At 45.1% G+C, this 21,511-nt stretch overlaps 1 protein-coding gene across 2 annotated transcripts in view; it reads left to right on the top strand.

Moving 5' to 3' along the window:
* The window catches only part of sf3b3 (splicing factor 3b, subunit 3), a 60,780-nt gene that overhangs the window by 32,374 nt on the left and 6,895 nt on the right, over positions 1–21,511 (top strand). For both annotated transcript variants that reach the window (XM_070897762.1, XM_070897763.1), the window contains exons 15-25: positions 273–428; positions 2,158–2,301; positions 4,076–4,198; positions 5,072–5,226; positions 9,631–9,805; positions 10,137–10,342; positions 10,991–11,147; positions 12,564–12,689; positions 13,935–14,147; positions 18,836–18,934; positions 20,415–20,558. In XM_070897762.1, coding sequence (XP_070753863.1) covers positions 273–428; positions 2,158–2,301; positions 4,076–4,198; positions 5,072–5,226; positions 9,631–9,805; positions 10,137–10,342; positions 10,991–11,147; positions 12,564–12,689; positions 13,935–14,147; positions 18,836–18,934; positions 20,415–20,558 — 1,698 coding nt within the window. The remainder of the gene's footprint in view (positions 1–272; positions 429–2,157; positions 2,302–4,075; positions 4,199–5,071; positions 5,227–9,630; positions 9,806–10,136; positions 10,343–10,990; positions 11,148–12,563; positions 12,690–13,934; positions 14,148–18,835; positions 18,935–20,414; positions 20,559–21,511) is intronic.

Here is a 21,511-nt window from a genome sequence, read left to right on the forward strand (position 1 = left end):
GGTGGAAGAAGAAACCAATTAGTGAAAGGTTTTTATTCATGTGATGTATAGAAAGCACAGATCAGGTTATGTCGGGCAGTAAAACAAGTTTAGAATTGGGAGGGGGGAGGGGTATTTTTGGATTAAAATTGTATTTGAAATGTTTAATGGTTAATGTTGCAATAATAAAGCTCTTCCTGTTGGGTTAACCGGTTGCTTCAATGTGTTGTTTCGGTGGTCTGTTCGTGCACAGGATTGTTTCATGTGTTGTATTTGCAAACTTCTGTTTATAGTCTGGACAACTGAATGAGTACACGGAGCGGAAGGAGATGTCGACCGACGTGGTCTGCATGAGTTTAGCAAATGTCCCTCCAGGGGAGCAACGTTCTCGATTTCTGGCTGTGGGTCTCATAGACAACACGGTCAGGATCATTTCTCTGGACCCTTCGGTAAGTTTTGAGCAATTGCCTTTTGGGAAAACTTAAGGACGTACTGAGTAATAGTCGTTACTGCATGTTACTAACCCCCTTTCCCGTTTAAAATTAATTATATAAAATATGCGAATTTGGCCAGTCTTGCTTCTTGCATGCCAGTGTGTGGTTTGGCCAGAGAAATGCATGCAACTGTGAATGGGTCGAGTCTGTTGTACTTGGCGTGGCCAGTGTATCTCGGCCATGCTGCAGCTTGGTAGCAATATAAAGATGTAGTCTCACCTGTTGTGTGGGTGTCGGGACCTCCCAATAAGCTGATGGACTGTGCTCTTCTAATTTGGGGTGGGAGACTTCGGTCTGCTAGCTCCGCATGAGTCGGCACCTTCGGGAGAAATGGGGAGGATTCTGCTTGGAGCTTAGTGTTGCAATGCTGCATTCCTACCACGAGATGCCAGCATGATATAAATATGCAGACAAACTACTTTACCAGGGTGGCTGTTCCTCCAGAGAGCTGGTAATTTCATTGGTCCATTCTAATACTGTGGCACAGGCACACACAAGAAGTGGCCAGGGTTCAGATCTGGACCCCGTAACCTTAGCCCACTTTCTCAGTTTAATGTTTTCATTGAACAGCTCCCACCTCTTGCCTTTGTTTTCATGCCTCGTGCCTTATTTGTTTGCATTTTTTGATCTCACTATCTGACCAAGTGGCTCACCCACCTTTCCATCACTAAAGCTACCCCGATGACCAAGTTTCCTCTCCTTACTGACCATGTCTTTTCCATTCGAGACCTTGCAATTAATGCCCTGAGCGCGCACTGGGCATAAATAATGCTCTCATTTTTGGAGAAGCTTTTCTAATATCTCTTGCACAAGAAAAACTTGTCTAATGACTTCCCCTCTCCTCTCGAGCCTCCAGTACCTCTGTTTGAATTTTTGTTCAGTCTTCCTCTTATTTTATTGGCACTACTGTGGTCATGACTCCTTCCTTGTTCAAAGCTCATTGTTCTTCTTGTATCCACCCTGCTTTGAAATCCAGGCAAATCACTGCAGGCTCCTACTTTGTTTCCCTGGACTGCAAAACTGAAACCCCGCATCTCAGTCATTGCTTCCTACAATATAACGGCTTTTCTAACCTCCCAATTGTGTCTTCTCATTGCTACTTTCTGATCGGTGTTGTCCTTGTGCTGTGAGCTTTAACCTTCCATCGTGATTTCAAATTTGTCAGGCAGTTTCTTGAATTAATCTCTCGTGCACTTCTTTCACTGAACTGAATGAGCATTTTATTGTTTTTGAAGTTCTTGCTTTTAGCAGCGCAAAGATGTAATGAAGAGCTGCTGGCCTTCAGTTCCCCTCTCTCTCTCAGCCCAGTAACCCCACTAGATTGTAACTTGCACTCCACCTCGAATATAACATTTGCGAGAGAGGCCGGTCTATAATGTTTAGAATCATTCCCATCAATGTTCCCTGTAAGCTGCGTGGCCGTGCACTGCTCCAGGGAATCGACTTTTCAATGTAAAGTCCACGCAGGAGGGGTTTTTTGAATGGCCTGCGCAGCCCCTTGAAGGGTCAGTGTGGGCCAAAAAAAATTACAGGGAAAATTGATTCCCATACTTGCTGGGAATATTTTACAGCGCTGACTGCACAGACCAGGGATTGAAGCAGGGATTGATCTGTATTGCTCAGTACCACATCAACTACACTATTTAGGGAGCTGCAGTAACCTTGTCTTCCTTGTCATTCTCAGGACTGTCTGCAGCCTCTCAGTATGCAAGCACTTCCCGCACAACCCGAATCTCTCTGTATAGTTGAGATGGGGGGTGCAGAAAAACAGGATGAGTTGGGAGAGAAGGGTTCCATTGGCTTTTTGTACTTAAACATTGGTTTACAGGTGAGTGAACTCAATAGGTACCTGGGTCAGTGAGTGTTAGTGGGTATGAATTGTGCAACATTCTCAGTTTGATAACCCCCAGGAACAGCAGGTTTTGCTGTGTAATCCTGTGTTGTATTAATCAGTTGTGTTCGACACTGAATGTGTGATGATTTTTATAATAGTAATCATTCACTGAGGGGACCCCATTGTGCTTCAGTTACATGGAGAAATCTTGCAGTCTTGTCTGTGATGATACCTGCTACCAGCCAAAGATGCCCAAGCTGGGAAACCAATTTGCCACCACCATTTGAAGGCTGAGCTCTTTTCTCTAAAGCAGAAGTCTGAAGAGTGACCCGATGGAGGTTTTAAAATATGAGATACATTCGGGTAGATGTCGTGAAGATGTAGAATAGATGTAGAGAAGATGTCTCCACTTGTGAGGGAGTCCAAAACTAGGGGTTATAAATCTTAAGATGGTCACTAATAAATCCAGTAAGAAATTCAGGAGAAACTTCTTTATCCAGAGAGAAATGAGAATATGGAACTCACTGCCACATTGAGTGGTTGAGGCGGATAGCCTATAAATGTATTTAAGGGGAAGCTAGAGTCAGCAAGGAATAGAAGCATATAGTGAGAGGGTGCGTTGAAGTAAATAGAGTGGGAGGAGGCTCATGTGGTGCATGAACACAGCCACAGACCAGTTGCGCCGAATGGCCTGTGTCTGTGATGTTCATTCTGTGCAAGGCTGTAATCGATTGAGAAAAAGAGAATGCTGGAAATCTCAGTGCGTCAGGCGGCATCTGGAGAGAAAACCGGGAATTAACGTTGTCGACTTGAAACGTTAACTCTCTCGCCACAGATGCTGCCTGCCCCGCTGAGATTTCCAACATTCTGTTTTTATTTCAGATTCCAGCATCTGCAGTATTTTGCTTTTGTAATCTAATGAGGTTTGAAATAATGTTATAAACCACTCCAGTTTCACTATCCAGGGACTTTTAAATTGTGGGCCAGCACCAGGCAAGCATCATCATAGGCAGTCCCTCGAAATTAAGGAAGACTTGCTTCCACTTCAAAAGTGAGTTCTCAGGTGACTGAACAGTCTAGTTTGGGAATTGCAGTCTCTGTCGCAGGTGGGACAGACAGTGGGTGGGGAGTCTGGTTTGCCGCACGCTCCTTCCGCTGCCTGCACTTGTTTTCTGCATGCTCTCGGCGACGAGACTGGAGGTGCTCCGCGCACTCCCGGATGCTCTTCCTTCACTTAGGCCGGTCTTTGGCCAGGGACTCCCAGGTGTCGATGGGGAATATTACATTTTATCAAGGAGGCTTTGAGGGTGTCCTTGCAACGTTTCCTTTGTCCACCTGGGGCTCGCTTGCTGTGCAGGAGTTCATGTGTGAATGTATTGAAGGATGGGCAGGCTACTTGCTTTTTGTCTGTCCTAAACTGATCTGTAACATGCTGCTTGCAGATGCACATGAATGACTTAATTGATTCTTGGTTACCCCTCTTCTCACTGTGCTGAGTCCCTTTGTGACATCCCACGCCCCAGCAGCACAGCTGAAATGTGGGCTATGCTGTGACGGGGTTTAGTGCGTGGCCCTGATTCTGTCATTGCAACTCCGCACCGTCACCAGGGCAAGGGCAATGTTTTAAGTGTGCACATGGTACCGGCTGCGAGACTTGTGATTATAAATACAGATTTTCTATGTGCTGCTGTATTTCTATGTGCCTTGTTCCCAGCTTGAGTGCCTGTTTCCTGGTGTGTATCCTAAGAATTTCCTGTGGTTCTTTTAGAATGGTGTATTACTGAGGACCGTGTTGGACCCAGTCACCGGAGACCTGTCTGACACGAGGACCAGGTATCTCGGATCACGGCCCGTCAAGCTTTTCAGGGTCAGGATGCAGGGACAAGAAGCGGTGAGTGTGCACAATTCTGTCCCCGGCCTTCGCGAGCTAAGGGTTGGACGATAATGACACGAAAATTGAGAGAGCAGTACTTGGTGATCAGGGGTTGTAATCTTAAGCAATGGCTTACTTAAAGGACACTCTAAGCTTGGACAGAAATGTGTGATGTGATGCGAACTGGAAAGTGTCAAGTAATTATTGTGACTCATAACTTTCTCCTCCACGATTTGCCTTTCCATTCGATTTTCTGCAAAATTTCATTAACTCCTCATTCTTTCCTTACCAGCCATTTTCCTTTTTTATTGAGCTGCTTCAAACTTTGAGGGATTTCATCTGCGCTGGCCCCCCCCGGGATTTCTCAGCTGTTTTCTAAATGCTGTCGGCAGGAACCATTTGTTAACCTGCCCACGCTCCCCGTGGAAAGTAATTTCTGTACTCATCAGTGTACCTTTGGCTGGCTGGGTATGCCTTTGTACTCTGGTCTGGATATGTTTATAAGTAGTTTTCCCAAAATAGGGACCCAGGGGGCACTTTGGATTCTCGTTAAAGGGAAAAATGTGGGAATGGTACAGGAATGTTAGAAATTCTCCAGTGATGTTCTCAGCCTTGAACTCATTGAATGGCGGTGCAGGCTAGAAGGCCGAATGGCCTACTCCTGCACCTATTTTTCTATGTTTCTATGTCATTTTGAAGTCATTATCCTCCAACCCTCACGTTGAACAACTTTAAATGATGATACATTCAGTCCGTGTTTCACCTGATATCTTATGATTACTGCACTGTTCTGATTTAAAGTTGGCTTGTGACTGTTCTCAAGCAGTGCTTTCTAATCTCATCGCTGTTCACTATTTTGATTCTATATCGTTTGTTTCCTTTACCCTATAGGTTTTGGCCATGTCCAGCAGGTCATGGCTGAGCTATTCGTACCAATCCCGTTTCCACTTGACACCGCTGTCCTATGAAACTCTAGAGTATGCATCTGGCTTTGCCTCTGAGCAGTGTCCTGAGGGTATTGTGGCCATCTCCACCAACACGCTGAGGTAGGTTTCACCCATAAAATGACTGACCATGTAAAGCGGGATTGTCGCTGCTAAACATTTTAATAAAGTGTCTATATGGTGAGTACCGCTATCTGGGTGGGTATCATGTTGCATCACACAATCCTTTCCAAAAATTGGGCGATTTTATATTAAAAAAAACTTATCTACCCCTATAAGTGGAGATCTGTGGACCTCTGTTTTAAGAAAAGTCAAAAGAAGATTAATGCCTCTTTCAGCAGCAAGGAGCAAAATCTTTCCCCCTCTATATTGCTCCCTTGAATATTTGAAGACTTGTGGCCAATGCTTCATCAGAGACCTGAAAGCAGAACTGTGCTTATTGCCAGAGAACTAAACAATATAAAATAGATATTGCAGCACTAAAGCAAAATTCGCTTTGCTGAAGTTGGCCAATTTAAGGAAACTGGTGTTCACTTTACCACTTTCTGGACTAGCTGTCCCAAGGAGGAACGTCACGAGTCCCATGTTAGCTTTGTTATCCAGTCCAGTGTTGCAGACAAACTTGAGAACTTTCCCAAAGGTATCAATCACTGCCTGATGACCCTTCGATTGCCATTCGCTGGGAAATGTCAGACCACCTTCATTGGTGCCTATGGACCATGACCAAACCAGCTGAAATCAAAAAACAAGTTCCATGAAGACCACCCAATCTCTCGGGTATCTATATTGACAAACTCATCATCCCGGCCAACTTCAACGCTCGTGTCTGCTCAGACCATCAAACCTGGCGGGACATCATTGGCAAGGGTGGCGTTGGGAATTGCAATAGCAGTGGCCTTCTGCTCCTAAGTAAATACGCTGTACACAGCCTGATCACCACTAACACTTTCTTCCAGTTGCCAAATGGGAGCAAGACGTGTTACATGCACCCTTGTTCCAAACACTGCCATCTCTTTGATTACATTGTGATGTCGGCTGTGGCTCTGGGTAGCGCTCTTGCCTCTTGAGTCAGAAGGTTGTGGATTCAAGTCCCACTCCAGAGACTTGAGCACAAAAATCTAGGCTGATACTCCAATGCTGCGCTGTCTGAGATGCTGTCTTTTGGATGAGATTTTAAACTGAGGCCCCGTTTTGGATGGACGTAACAGGTCCCATGGCACTATTTTGAGGAACTGGGGACTTCTCGAGTCAATATTTATCTCTCAACTAAAATCACTAAAACAGGTTAACTGGTTACTATCACATTGCTGTTTGTGGGAGTTTGCTGTGTGCAAATTGGCTGCAGTGTTTCCTACATTACAACTGACTGAACAAAAATACTTCAGTGGCTAGAAAGCGTTTTGGGACATCCTGTGGTTGTGAATGGCATGATTATAGATGTAAGTTCTTTACATTTTAGTCAGGAAAAAGACGTCAAGATTACCAAAGCAATGAGGTGCGCTGAATGTTGGACAGACCATTCGCGTAAAACACAACATTTACATTACCACCTCGGAGGCCCCAGGGCAAATAATCACTCAAAAGTTAAATGTGAACAAGCTCGAGTCTGTTTGCTCTAGACAAAAACTGCACAGCTATTTAAAACCATTTGATCACCAGGTACAGCTTCTGGTGACATTGCAGCTGACTGAAACTGCTTCAGAGACACGGCCCACAATGCAGCTTTTGGGGGTCTTGGGCCAAACTCTCCGTAGCCAACAGCATTGATGGAAAATTATATTTTCAGGTTGCTTGATGAGAATCACCAGCTGCACTCAGTTGTGAATAATGGACAAGTCATTAACCAAGAAGAAGCACGCTTAAGGCAACATTTGTAAACCAGTCCAGACCAAACTAAGGATTGTGTGTGATATCTGGTGGAGCAAAAAGTTATATCAATTGCAGTCCTATGCTGACCAGAATGACATGAAGAACTTCTTTAATTCCCTAGAATTTAGAGGTTAAGGGGTGATCTGATCAAAGTTTTCAGGATATTAAGGGAAATAGGCTAGATAGAGAGAAACTATTTCCGCTGGTTGGTTGGGGATTCTAGGGCTAAGGGGAATAATCTTAAAAACTAGTGCCAGACCTTTCGGAAGTGAAATCAGGAAAACACTTCTACACACACATGGTGGTAGTTTGGAACACTCTTCCACAAACAATTTTTTCTAGATCAATTGTTAATTTAAAATCTGAGAGTGATAGATTTTTGTTAACCAAAGGTACTGAGGGATATGGGGCAAAGGCGGGTATATGGAGTTAGGTCGCAGATCAGCCATGATCTCATTGAATGGTGGAACATGCTCGAGGGGCTTAATGGTCTGTTCCTATATTCCGATAATTCTCAAGACTGTATATGATGGCTCCCTGTATAATAACTCCGCCCCTGTTATGAGCATACAAGAACTCACTCTCCTCATAGACAAAATTCAGATCCTGAAAAGGTGGGCTGATCATTTTCAAAACCTATTTAAAATAAGAAATTGGCTATCTGTGATGAGGCCATCAATCAGCTGCCCGGTGAGTAACCAATTGCATCCTTGCAAAAGAACCTACTATCTCCGAGACTGCAACGACCATCTGGCTGCAAACGGGAAGCACTTGGAAAAAATCCCCAAAAGTTCAATTATTCGTCTCTACAAGGGAAGGGGAAATTGTTTCATCTGATAATCAATGAAGAATCTCTTTACTTATCATTGCTGGAAAAATCCTTGAGAGTGATGGTTAATCGCTTTACTTAAAACACTGCTGAAAAAAATCCTTCGAGCAGTCAATGTGGGTTCAGAAAAGGAAGAGGCACGACTAATATGATCTTTGCAGCCAGACTGCTCCAAGAAAAATAGAGTCCTCCGTCTTTGTTGACAAGGTATTTGCCAATGTCCATAGAGAAGGTCTCTTGAAAATCCTCAAGTTTGGGTCCAGACAGAAATGGTCAAATAATTCCATGATGGCTCGAGTGATGGAAGCTGGGGACAATTCCACGGGCAGCTCTTCAACCTAAAGTACAACTCAAATCAATTATCACAATCGGTGATCACAATCTTCATACTGTAGACAGATTCACATACCTGGGCAGCACTCTGTCTAGAAAAGTCTTACCGATACAGAAGCATCTTGCAGAATCGCCAAAGCTAGTTGAGCTTTTGGCAAACTCTGGGCGCCTCTGGGACCAGAGAGGCACCAGCCTGCAAACCAAGCTCAGTGTACAGGGCTCCTGCTCTAGGTATATTAACGCCACATTAAGAAACTGAACCACTTTAACTAAGATGCCTGAGGCGACTAATGAAGATCAGATGACCGGACAAGATCCCCAACACCAAAGTTCAGGTAATTAAAAACAAATCTGCCATGCCAAGCGTGGATGCTCTGATTACGACGGCCAGGTCGTGTGGTACTAATGTCTGCTGAACGAATCCTGAAGATCTTTTATGGCGCATTGACACACTAGGTTACTTCACAAGATAGAATTGTGTATCAGTAGGAATTTGATACGATTTATTCGGAATTGGCTCCAATCCTGCAGCCAAAAAGTTGTAAATGGATGTGGCTCAGCCTGGAGGCATGCTACCAGTGGTGCCCCCCATCCCCCGCTGCCAGGGATCGGTCCTCGGCCTCTAGTAATGGCCTTGGGAGCATGGTCGGTCAGTTTGCAGATGATACCAAACTGCATGGATTAAGGCAGTCGAGGAGTACAATCAAATGTGAAGAGATTTAGATGTGCTCTGGGCAAATGGCATTTAACTTCGATAGATGTATCAGCACAGCATAAAAAGTGACCAACTTTTAAAATGATGATACATTCAGTCCGTGTTTCACCTGATACCATGATTACTGCACTGTTCTGATTTAAAGTTGGCTCATTACAGTTCTCGAGCTGTGCTTTATAGTCCCATCACTATTTTGATATATTGTGTGTCCTTTACCCTATAGGTTTAGGTCATGGCTGAGCTACTCGTATCAACCCCATTTCCAGACACTGCTGTCCTATGTAATGAGTATGCATCAGGCACTGCCTTTGAGCAGTGTCCCAAGTTTGAAGAGCCTTATCAAAGGCTTTCAGAAAATCCAGGTAGAAGATGTCTACTGAATTCCCTCGTCCACTCAATCAAATCAAATTTATAAGACACAACATACTCTCCGGAAGAAGTGTTGTGTATTTCTGATGGCCCCATCTCTTTCCCACTGATTTATAGAGGTCATGTCTTGCATACCCCTTGCATGCCTCCTACAGATGGCAAGACTGGGGAGTGGTTTATTCATTTATTCATTCAGCTAGAGAATGGTGTAAGCATAGGCATCTCAAACGTAGGTTTCATTCTTGTGTGTTTCACTGCGACTTCATAAATCCAGTTAACCTCGTTCAGAGGGCTATTATGGTAATGTACTATTGTGCAAGTGTAGTGACAGAGGAGTGGATTTCTGGGCTGCAAGGTTTGCATTTACTTTTTTCTTTTGATTTCTTTCTAGAATCTTGGCTCTCGAGAAGCTGGGAGCGGTGTTCAATCAGGTTTCCTTCTCTTTGCAGTACACCCCGAGGAAGTTTGTCATCCACCCAGAGAGCAACAACATCATAGTCATCGAGACCGATCACAATGCCTACACGGAGGCCACCAAAGCCCAGCGCAAACAGCAAATGGCCGAGGTAACTTGCCACTCGCCGATTAATGCTTGGCTCCGTTCTGTTGTAGTACCAAAAAAAGGATGGCAATACTAATTCTTGCTGCAGAGCACATGCTAATAAGGCTTAACTGGATACTAAAATAATTACTGACCCTCAACCGCATATATTGGGCTCTTTTCACAACGCAGGTTATAGTTACTGAATTGGAATGTGAACAACTCTGTTCTGAATAGATTAAGACTTCCGTGTTTAAGAGCAGAAAAGGCTGGAATTGTGCATCTTGGAGTAAGATAGATTAACAATTTGAGTGTTAACACATCAGAATATTAATGCTTCTGTGTTATCTGTTAAGGAAATGGTGGAAGCGGCTGGAGAGGATGAGCGAGAATTGGCAGCAGAGATGGCAGCTGCCTTCTTGAACGAGAACTTGCCTGAGTCCATTTTTGGATCCCCCAAGGCAGGGAGTGGACAGTGGGCATCTGTTGTTAGAGTAATGAACCCCATCCAGGGCAATGTATATGATCAAATCCAGTTGGAACAGAATGAAGCAGCATTCAGGTATAACAGGTTTTAGCACAAGAACCACCATGATAAAATGCATATACTTCAGCAGGTTACAACACCTATGGAATTTTATCCACAAATATTGTGCACACTTAATCCGAGTTCTTTATTCTAATAGGGCACATGGCCTACTGGTATAATATCCATCCATAGTACTTGTCAGTGTACCTGTATGTGCACTAGTTCACAAGGGCTGTGAATGATGTGAAAATCCAGCTTGTCTTAGTCACAGTACTAAATCTGTGTTTGCTTTTCTCTCGTATGCTGCGATTTTGCAGTGCTTTAGTTGTTGAGTGTCTGGTCCTAATTAAATAAATATAAGTCTTGGCCTCCTTGGGTGTCAGTAGTTCATGGGTTTATTATTGACAACACATCTCAACATTGAGTATCTTTAACCCCTCTTTGATAGCTGGGGAACGAAGTGTAGAGCATCAATGGCAAGAAGCAGTTTCACAATAAAATGCCATGGGGGACATACCAAGGCCGTGTTTGAATATTTTGGCTGAAAATGTAGTTTGTGGCTCAGGTGCTTTTATATTGTAATGTGTTGCGAGTGGGACTAAGTATGCACATCGTTTGTGTGCATGTTGGGGTTGTTGAAGTTGTTGGGTTGTGCTAATATTGGGTGTATTGCGTTCCCAGTGTTGCTGTTTGTAAGTTTGGGAATGGTGGCGATGATTGGTATGTGCTGGTTGGAGTCGGCAAGGACCTGATCCTCAATCCTCGCTCAGTCGGAGGTGGATACATTTACACGTACAAACTAATCAACAGCGGAGAGAAGCTGGAGTTCGTGCACAAGGTGAGACGGTGGTGCATATGGGCAATAGTCTGCAGATTGTTAAATGCGTTTTATTCTTTCCTTATTGTTGTGCCCCCTGGATTTCCAGCGTGCGTATGCTCTGATCCTAACACAGCTCAAAGTTACCAGCGTCTCTTCCAAATTACCTCATTTTTGTGCAGGTTTTCCAATTTACTTCCCTCTGCCTCTTTCTCTCCTGGCCATTAATGTATGCGCCTAGATGTGTGTGTACCACCAGACTAATGAAGATTGCAGAGTTAGGCTGAGCCTAATCCTGCCTGACCAGAACTCTGCATGTGCACCTTCCAACAGAGGCCACTGGTGAGTGATCAGGAGCAGGAATCCTGGCTGATTTGGCCCTTGCCTTGTTCGAGTGCTGAAGCCAATTGTAGTGCCCTTGCTGCTACCCTGTCTGAGATCAGCCTACTACATGGATCAGCAATCAAACCTGGGCCCTTCTGCAAATAAAGACAGGAAATGCTGGAAATCTTAGCGGGTCAGGCAGCGTCTGTGATCCCGTCATGCTTTGCATCTCTCAAATGGTATGCTGACACCACTTTCTCCCACTCCCATTAGGGATGCCACGGTTCCTGTGCTACTGCTGCTTTTAACGATTGTTGTATGGTTTCTTTTTAAACCCAAGATTGCTAACATTTCTGAAATATTTCATCACTTAACTAGATGTAGTGATGAGCCTTGGGATAAACCCCATACAAAGTATATAATATATATATATTTTTTTTTTGAATGTTGAGACTTGAGGCTGTATTTCAAGTCTGTATTTAAACCTGAAGAACATAATTTGTGCTAAATATGAGCTCTAAAAAGTATCATGACTAAAGGAAAACCTGATTTGTTTTGAAATTTTGAAAGACCCTGGTTAAATAAAATTAGCATGTGTGTAGCAGGCAGGTCAGTAACGTGGGTTAGACATTGTGGAAAATGGTCAAAATCTCAAAACTTGACAAAGTGTAAACGGGTTACATTTAAATGCTGGGTTTTTAAAGCAAGTAAATTCACACTTTTTTGAAGGACCGAGACAAAAGTACAGACACAGCCCTAATTGCAAGATACTCCGAATGGATACAGGAGTGACTTGCGTTGCTGGATCCGAGAGAGTATCTAAGACCGACCCAAAACTTGTAACAAACCAATATTGATAACGGGGGCCCAATGCTTCAAATACACTGCACCCAAGTCACTCATTTCCGTCATTCTAGTTTGACACTAAAAGAAAACACACTATGCTCCAGTACATGAATCTTAATTGTAATTTATAGTACTAGTCCATATAATAAAGGCAAACATCTAAATCTGTTAAATTTAATGCCACTCAAATAATTCCTTAGCCTAGTATAAATAAGATGGTTCTGTTTATATCTTTATCTCTACTCTCTTCTTCCCGCTCACCCCCAGACATCCATTGAAGATGTTCCAACAGCCATCGCCCCTTTCCAGGGTCGAGCTCTGGTGGGATTGGGAAAGCTCCTGCGCATCTATGATCTGGGGAAGAAGAAACTGCTGCGGAAATGTGAAAATAAGGTAGAGTTGCTGAGGGTGATGGTTTTTTATGATGATGCTTAAAACTGATAGTTGCTATTGGTAGTCCAATTGTTCATGACATCACAGTGCAATAGAACTAGCTCTCATTCTTGCCTGGTGGTGGCAGAGCAGGGCACAGGTAAAGCACTGCACTGTAGGAATATACGCTGACTTAGACAATGTTGGTGGAGACCGTGGACAATTTCACATGACTGCTCGGGAACAGTAATACGGGGCATGGGTGGGAGGAAGGAAAAAACAATAAAAAGTACAGTGAAACCTGTATAACTGGTCACTTCTGAAAAATGGACCCTGATTTGAGCGACCCAAATAACTTGCATGGTAAAATATACAAGAGGCACTCTGGTACCACAGGCACTTGCAAATCACCAACAGCGGGCAGCCTTCAGTACACCGAGCCCTTTTGCAACTTAAAACATGGGATCTGTAGCAAAGCTGCTATATCTGGAGCTTGCACTGAGTCGGGATCACCGTTGCAGTTTGAATTCTTGAGGCCAGCGTATGCAAGTTGGTGGGATGAGGTGCTCTTTACCCAGCATCCATAGTGGCAGTAAAACCACTTCGTCTCTGCGATTGATTGCTTGACTGGCTCTATCCCACGGACAGAATGGTTTCTCTGACGCTGTGGCTGATGGATAAACCACTCCCTATTCTACTGAAAATGACATACGAGAGGATCATTTTATAATAAGACACCGACAAAAAAGACCAGTCCTAATTTACATATTTTACTGTACCTTGTAGGAAACCTAGTCGATATGAAAGTTGACCTGTGCAGTTAGGAGGGGGCTTTGTTGCCTTTTGGGAATGCTGGGACACTATCTTGTTAACTGTGACTTTGTCTCTTGTTTCAGCATTAGGCGGTAGCAGTTTGGTTTCAGGAAGGTGCAGTGACAGATTGTTCAGTGGCAGTTCTGTCTCTTTTCTCCCCTCCCCCCCCCCAGCACTGTTTTGATTACTTGTTGCTTTTTACTAGCTTGACACTGGAGTGACTTTGTGACACAGCAGCAATGAGTAAATGAGGGGTGGGGGAGGAATCACAATAGTGTACTTTCTCTGTTCTTCAGAGTGAAAGATCTTTCCATGTAGCCATGGCTTTATCCGAGTCTGCAAAGTGAACTTATGTAACTACTGCAAGTATGCTTAATTGGAATTAAGTAAAGGATTTCGTTGTGAAATGAACATCTGTTGTAACTTTCTCTTTCTGCGATTTACTTTCTTCAGCACATTCCAAACTTTATAGTGGCAATCCACACCATCGGGCACAGAGTCGTTGTCTCAGATGTACAGGAAAGCTTCTTCTGGATTCGTTACAAACGAAACGAGAACCAGCTGATCATCTTTGCCGATGATACATTACCCCGCTGGATCACCACAGCTTGTCTGTTGGACTATGAAACCATGGCCGGTGCTGATAAATTTGGCAACATCAGTGTGGTAAGTGAAATACTAGGTTTTGTCTATCCCTGTAAACTTGTGCAGCTGGCTGAGATGTGATTCTTAATCACATGCCTAATGTTTTGGGCTGAGATGTGTAAGTGGCTTCCCTTGGGTGTTTTCAACAGACCCTCATGTTACAATAGTTCTAGACCTGGGAGTGATTACTGTACTGAACAGATGAATGAGTCACAGACAAATACCTCGGTCTCAACCGGCAATACTTTTATTAAAGCTACCTCAACACAGCAAAACGAGTAAACACAGTGACGATGTAGTACAATACAATACCCTGGCATGTCTAAACGGTCCCTATCGAGAAGTACCAAACGTCTAAACCCTCTGCTCGGATCCACAGTGTACGTCTCTATGGTCCTTGCAGCAAAATCTCCCCACTAAAACCCTTGGTAAGGCTTGGTTGGAAGAACACACGATACCCCCTTCACGTGGCTGTGATCTTAAAATTGCGTGGGCAGGGATGATGCTCACCGATTCGTTGGCTTACTCGCTGCTTCTCCTGGTGAAACCCTGTCGCTTCTGGTTTCTTCTCTCCGTCCCACGAGGAGTGCTCGGTTCTTGTAGAGGCGAAGTAGCGAGAGCAAAGGAGAGAGCGAGCAGTGGCCACACGGCCCCTTTTATATCCCCACACTGTTTGCCTTTGCAGGCCGAATAAAGTCTTTTCCTTGTTTCGAGGCTTCCTGTTTTGAGTCCAATGATGATTTTTCACTTCTGACCGGTCTGGGGCTTAATGGCTTTCTTTTGTAGCCTCTTGGGGGTTATCTCATCCAAGTAATGGCTCTGATCAGTTCATCTGATCTAACTCTGATGAGTTCACATTGCTTAACATTGGACCCTCCATTTGCCCATTACCTGTGGTGAGTTGCCTTATCCTAGCCATTGTCTTCCTAGACCACTGCTGCCCATCATTTCAAGTCCAACATGGAAAAGTACCGGGTCCCTCCCACAAACAGGCTTCCAGTTTTTTCTGCAGTGAGAAAATATTAAAACGCAATGTCCAGATAATGTCCAATAATTCTTGGGGACCCGATGAATGAAGAAGTGATTCTCAGTCACGTGCCTGGTGCTTTTGGGCACCACGTGGTGTGGATGCACACTGAGGATGCTGCCATTTGATTCCTCAATGGACAATGTCTCCAAGATAAGAAGAGACTAATTGATGTCCTGTTACTGACTGCTCCATTTTTGATTGAGCCCCAGGAGAGGTGATGGTTCGGGGCTGTTGTAGTGCACATGAAAACCCCCATCGGCCCAGGTAGATGTTACTGTCATTGGGACTGTTCTAGTCAGTGCTATTGTAATTGACTGTCTACAAATGTACATGTATTTCAACAGACCTTAGCGACGAGATTGTATTACAAAGTCCCCACCATGTATAGTGAGTACATGCGTACCGACACTTATTTTTCCGCTGCCTGTGCTTGTTTTCCGCATGCTCTCAGCGACAAGACTCGGTGCTCAGCGCCCTCCCGGATATGCTTCCTCCACTTGGGGCAGTCTTTGGCCAGGGACTCCCAGGTGTCAGTGAGGATGTCGCACTTTTATCAGGGAGGCTTTGAGGGTGTCCTTGTAACGTTTCTGCCGCCCACCTTTGGCTCGTTTGCCGTGAAGGAGTTCCGAGTCGAGCACTTGCTTTGGGAGTCTCGTGTCTAGCATGCGAACTGTGTGGCCTGCCCAGTGGAGCTGATCAAGTGTGGTCAGTGCTTCGATGTTGGCCTGGTCAAGGACACTAATGTTGGTGCGTTTGTCCTTCCAGGGGATTTGTAGGATCTTGCGGAGACATCGTTGGTATTTCTCCAGCGAATTGATGTCTACTGTACATGTTTCTGAGCCATACAGGAGGGCGGGTATTACTACAGCCCTGTAGACCATTAGCTTGGTGGCAGTTTTGAGGGCCTGGTCTTCAAACACTTCCTCAGGTGGCTGAAGGCTGCACTGGCACACTGAAGGTGGTGGTGGATCTCGTCGACAACGTCTTGTTGATGGGAGGTGGTCCACGTTCAGGGCCGCGCTGTGGCTCTTGATGACTGGAGGACAGTGCTGTGCGGTGAGGACAGGCTAGTGGAGGACCTTAGCGTAAGGCCCGTGCTTTTTCGTCCGCCTCAGCAAATACGTCAACTATGTCCTGTATGTCAGCCTCTGTGCGCAGACGCAGAGGTTGGGGTGGTCGTGAACCTAGCCTGGAGACGGCGAAGGTTGAACAGGCTCCCACTGGTTCTGTAGTTTAGTACCACTCCAACGGGGAGCTTGTCGGCTGTCGGTGAAGCATGACATGAAGTAAGATTGAGAAGAGGGTTGGGGGCGATGACGCAGCCCTGTTTGCCCCCGGTCTGGGCGCGGATTGGGTCTGTAATGGATCCGTTGGTAAGAATCACGGCCTGCATGTCGTTGTGGAGCAGGCGGAGGATGGTGACGAACTTTTGGGGGCATCCGAAACGGAGGACGGCGCTCCATCGACCTTGGCGGTTGACCGTGTCAAAGACCTTTGTAAGGTCGAAGAAGGCCATGTATAAGGGCTGGTGCTATTCCCTGCATTTTTCCTGCAGCTGTCACGCTGCAAAAATCATGTCCGTTGTGCCCCGTAGGAGCGAAATCCGCACTGTGACTCCAGGAGGAGCTCCTCAGCCACAGGGAGAAGACGGTTGAGGAGGACTCTGGCTGATAACGGGGAGATTCCTCTGTAGTTGCCGCAGTAGGACTTGTCCCCTTTTTAAAAGATGGTCACGATCACTGCATCTCAGATCTCCCGGCATGCTCTCCTCCCTCCAGATGAGAGAGATGAGGTCATGTCTTCGTGCCAGTAGTGCCTCTCCGTCTTCAGTGCCTCAGCAGGGATTCCATCCGCTCCCGAAGCCTTGTTGTTCTTAAGCTGTCTTTTATGGCTTTTTCTACCTTGTGCAGTGTTGCGGTTTTACTGAGGTGGTGGCGAGTAGCATGCTGCGGGATGGAGTCGAGAACACTCGAGTCAAAGGCAGAGTCTCGATTGAGGAGATCTTCGAAGTGCTCCTTCCAGCGGGCCCTGACTGCCTCGGTGTCTTGAGTGTTTCCCCGTTCTTGGCCAGCAGTGGGGTGGGGCCTTGGGTGCTTGGACCGTAGGTGGCCTTGACTGTGATGAAGAATCCTCGCTGTCGGCCAGCTGCTGTATCTCCTGTGCTTTCTCCATCCACCACCTGTTCATTAGGTCCCGGGTTTTTTGTTGGACCTCAGCCATGAGGCATCTGTAATGTAGCTTTGCAGCTCCCGAGTTAGGTTGTTGCTTATAACAATAACAATAGCACCTTTAACGTAGTGAAATGTCCCAAGGCGCTTCACAGGAGCATTGCCAAACAAAATTTGATAATCGAGCCATACAAGATATCTGGGCGGATGAAGGTAGGTTTTAAGGGGAGCATTGAAGAAGAGAGAGGCGGAGAAGTTTAGGGAGGGAATTCCAGAGCTTGGGACCTGTGCAGCAGAAGGCACGGCCACCAATAGTGGAGTGATTTAAAATGGGGGTTGCTCAAGAGGCCAGAATTGGAGGAGCGCAGATATCTTGGAGGGTTGTGGGGCTGGAGAAGGTTGGAGGTGAGGAGGGACGAGGCCGTGGAGGGAACTGAAGGCAAGGATGATCATTTTTAAAATCAAGGCGTTACCAATGTAGGTCCGCGAGCACAAGGATGATGGGTGGACAGGACTTGATGCAAGGCAGGAGAGTTTTGGGATGAGCTTCAGTTTATGGAGGGTGCTACATGAGAGGCTGGCCAGGTGTGCGTTGGAATAGTCCAGTCGAGAGGTAACCAAGATAGATAAGAGTTTCAACAGCAGATGAGCTGAGGCAGGGGCAGAGTCTGGCGATGTTCCGGAGGTGGATCTAGATGGTCTTTGTGATAGCATGGATCGAGAGCTCAAATATGACACCAGGGCTGGTTTAGCCTCACAGTTGCCGGGAGAGGGATGGAGTCAGTGGCTAGGGAACGGAGTTAATGGCAAGGACGGAAGACAGTGGTCTTTCCAATATTTAGTTGGAGAAATGTGTTTGGATAATGTCACTCAGCCAGCTCCTATTGCTGAATGTTATCACCACCTTGTTTTATAAGAGATAATTCCAGCACTTTATTTTAAAATCATTATTTCCCATCCTAAATTTTTAAAGTCATATCCGCTAATGAAGTAATTGAGTGGGAGAGATTGATAATCTAAACACATTTTGGCAAGTCTAGGAAATGTACAGCGAACATGTTTTTCTCTTGACCTGGGTGATCGGGGATTCCTCCCATGCAGAATATTTATAGTAATTATGGATGTTTCTGCCTGAAATGAAATTGATTACTTAAGATGCTATAACTAGTAACTTTGAAATTGACAATGCGAATGGATAATGGCTATTGGCCGATATGGGCGACTGCCCATTTGAAATGTGGACATTTTAAGTGGTGGGGGCTATATTGTAAATTAGGGTACTACAAACACAAGTTAATATAATTTGAAACTGCCTGATATATGGCATATAGCAACTGTCACCGGTTCACTGGTCTTTTGTGATTGGCAGAATGTTTGAGGTGGTTACTTACTTTAAGTACATCTGCCGAGAATGAAAATGCTGCAGTCAATATTCCCAGACATGTCTTTTTGGGAGGGGACAAAGGGGAGTAGAAGTGCTAATTATTAAGAATGAGCTTTGACCATTGCAGGTGAGGTTGCCTCCAAACACAAGTGACGACGTTGACGAAGATCCTACGGGGAACAAGGCATTATGGGATAGAGGTCTGCTTAATGGAGCTTCCCAGAAGGTAAGGCACGGTTTTTAAAAATTGAGGCAATTACATCGAATGATTTCTGGGCATAGGCCAGATAGCACAGCATCGGCAATATCGTTCGGGTAAACCGTCAGGTGGCTGATGCGGGAAGTGAGAAAATGTTGTAGTGGCGCACTCGGAAGGCTGAGCGGAGCACAATGGGTGTTCCATTCCCCACTAGTAAGTCCCCTTACTATCATGAGCACAAAGATTTGGGGGGGTGTTGGGGAGAAGTTGGCTATTGTTTCTGTGGCCATGCTAATATGAGGGGACTTGCTATTTAGTCACATTTTGCACTGCCAGATACTTGAGGCTGCCACCCACATGCGATAAATTTGACCTGGTGGAATGCTTATGGTCAGGAGGCTGTCCTTCTGGCTTTTAGCTGACAAGTATCTGTATGCTTTCATAATTACACTGTGATGTGGTTACTCAACCACCTGAGTCCTGGGGCGCAAATCCAACCAGTGTCCTGCATCCGGGCCACTCTGCACCGTGTGGTGATGGGACATAGGCCTGTGTCAAACAGAGGCTTGAGCACCTTCCCACAGCAGGAGAGGGAAAAACGGCCCAATGTGCCTGTTTTAACACTGCCTGTGTCACGCTGTGTAGTAGCTGGGATAACCCTGCCTCCTCAGTTTTTTTTTTTCCCGTTTCCACAAGAACTGAGGAGGAATAAAACTGCGTATGTAGCAGCAGGTCTGTTAGAAACCACAGTTAAAGTGGAGGCGGGCTACAAATGAATCATATATCGTATACGAGTGCAGTAATATTATTAGCCTAACACATACATTGCAGCAGTGGAAATAATGGTTGCTTCCACACACTTAAATCAACCCCCCCAAGTCTGCCTGTGAGTGCAACTTACACTTCTGGTTTTGCTGTGTCTTTGCTGATGCGATTTTATTTTCCGCTCCCTGCCCTGTCACAGCTCTCCATCTAGGAGAAGGGTCTGCCGTGCTTTCATTAGCTTGTGTGTTATATTGGAACCACTGACACAAATCACTTAAGCCAATGCATTTCAATGTTGTACCAATCTGAATGTTGCATAATGTTAATTCATCGCAAATTACTCCTGCCATCACCAGTGACAGGCCTGTAACTGGTGGGCTTCACCCCAGGATTTATACATTCTACATGACCTATATTTGGAAGGACAGTATCTACATTTGGGCTGCTAGGCGTTTTTCATATGCTTGATCTACCAATACATTTCATGGTACTCTGAGATAGATAGCCTGCTCTCTGGGTTTTTGACCATGCTGAAGATGATCAGGCAACTCACCCACTTTTTTATTCAGTGCTTCGAACCAGCTGTAAGGAACCAGCTGCCCATGTGGAGAATCATAGACACACGCGTCTGGGCTGGCCTCGGTAAGGGGTTGGTTACTTGCAAGTCTTCAACTTGAGGTTGGGTCAGCAGGACCTGAGTAAGAGGAGAAAGTCCTTATATAATTGTGTGTTCTTTGTTAAGGCTGAGATCATTGTTAATTATCATGTGGGAGAATCGGTACTTTCGCTGCAGAAGACCACGTTAATTCCTGGTGGTTCGGAATCGCTTGTGTACACGACACTGTCTGGAGGGATCGGGATCCTGGTCCCATTCACATCACATGAGGTAGGGGGTCACATAGTCTTGTTGTTTGCTTCCTTTGGGGTTTGGTTGTCGAGATGCCTGCTTGGTGTAGCGACTGGATGATTTTTCTGACTCCTTTCTTGAAGATGAAGGCTCTTTTAAGGAGCTCTTTCATAGTGCTCAACAAAAATATATTCCAGTGAAAAAGAAGGGTGGTAAGACAAGGGATAACCAGCCGTGGATAACCAAGGAAATAAAGGAGCGTATCAAATTAAAAAGCAATGTGTATAAGGTGGCCAAGGTTAGTGGGAAACTAGAAGATTGGGAAAATTTTAAACGACAGCAAAGAATGATTAAGAAAGCAATAAAGAAAGGAAAGATAGATTACGAAAGTAAACTTGCGCAAAACATAAAAACAGATTGTAAAAGCTTTTACCGATATATAAAACGGAAAAGAGTGACTAAAGTAAATGTTGGTCCCTTCAGAAGATAAGGGGGATTTACTAATGGGAAATGTGGAAACGGCTGAGACCTTAAACAATTATTTTGCTTCGGTCTTCACAGTGGAAGACACAAAAACCATGCCAAAAATTGCTGGTCAAGGGAATGTGGGAAGGGAAGACCTTGAGACAATCACTATCACTAGGGGGTAGTGCTGGACAGGCTAATGGGACTCAAGGTAGACAAGTCCCCTGGTCCTGATGAAATGCATCCCAGGGTATTAAGAGATGGCGGAAGTTATAGCAGATGCATTCGTTATAATCTACCAAAATTCTCTGGACTCTGGGGAGGTACCATCGGAGTGGAAAGCAGCTAATGTAACGCCTCTGTTTAAAAAAGGGGGCAGACAAAAGGCAGATAACTATAGGCCAGTTAGTTTAACATCTGTAGTGGGGAAAATGCTTGAAGCTATCATTAAGGAAGAAATAGCGGGGCATCTAGATAGGAATAATGCAATCAAGCAGGCGCAACATGGATTCATGAAGGGGAAATCA

The sequence above is a fragment of the Pristiophorus japonicus genome, chromosome 13, assembly GCF_044704955.1.
Source record: "Pristiophorus japonicus isolate sPriJap1 chromosome 13, sPriJap1.hap1, whole genome shotgun sequence".
Taxonomy (NCBI): domain Eukaryota; kingdom Metazoa; phylum Chordata; class Chondrichthyes; family Pristiophoridae; genus Pristiophorus; species Pristiophorus japonicus.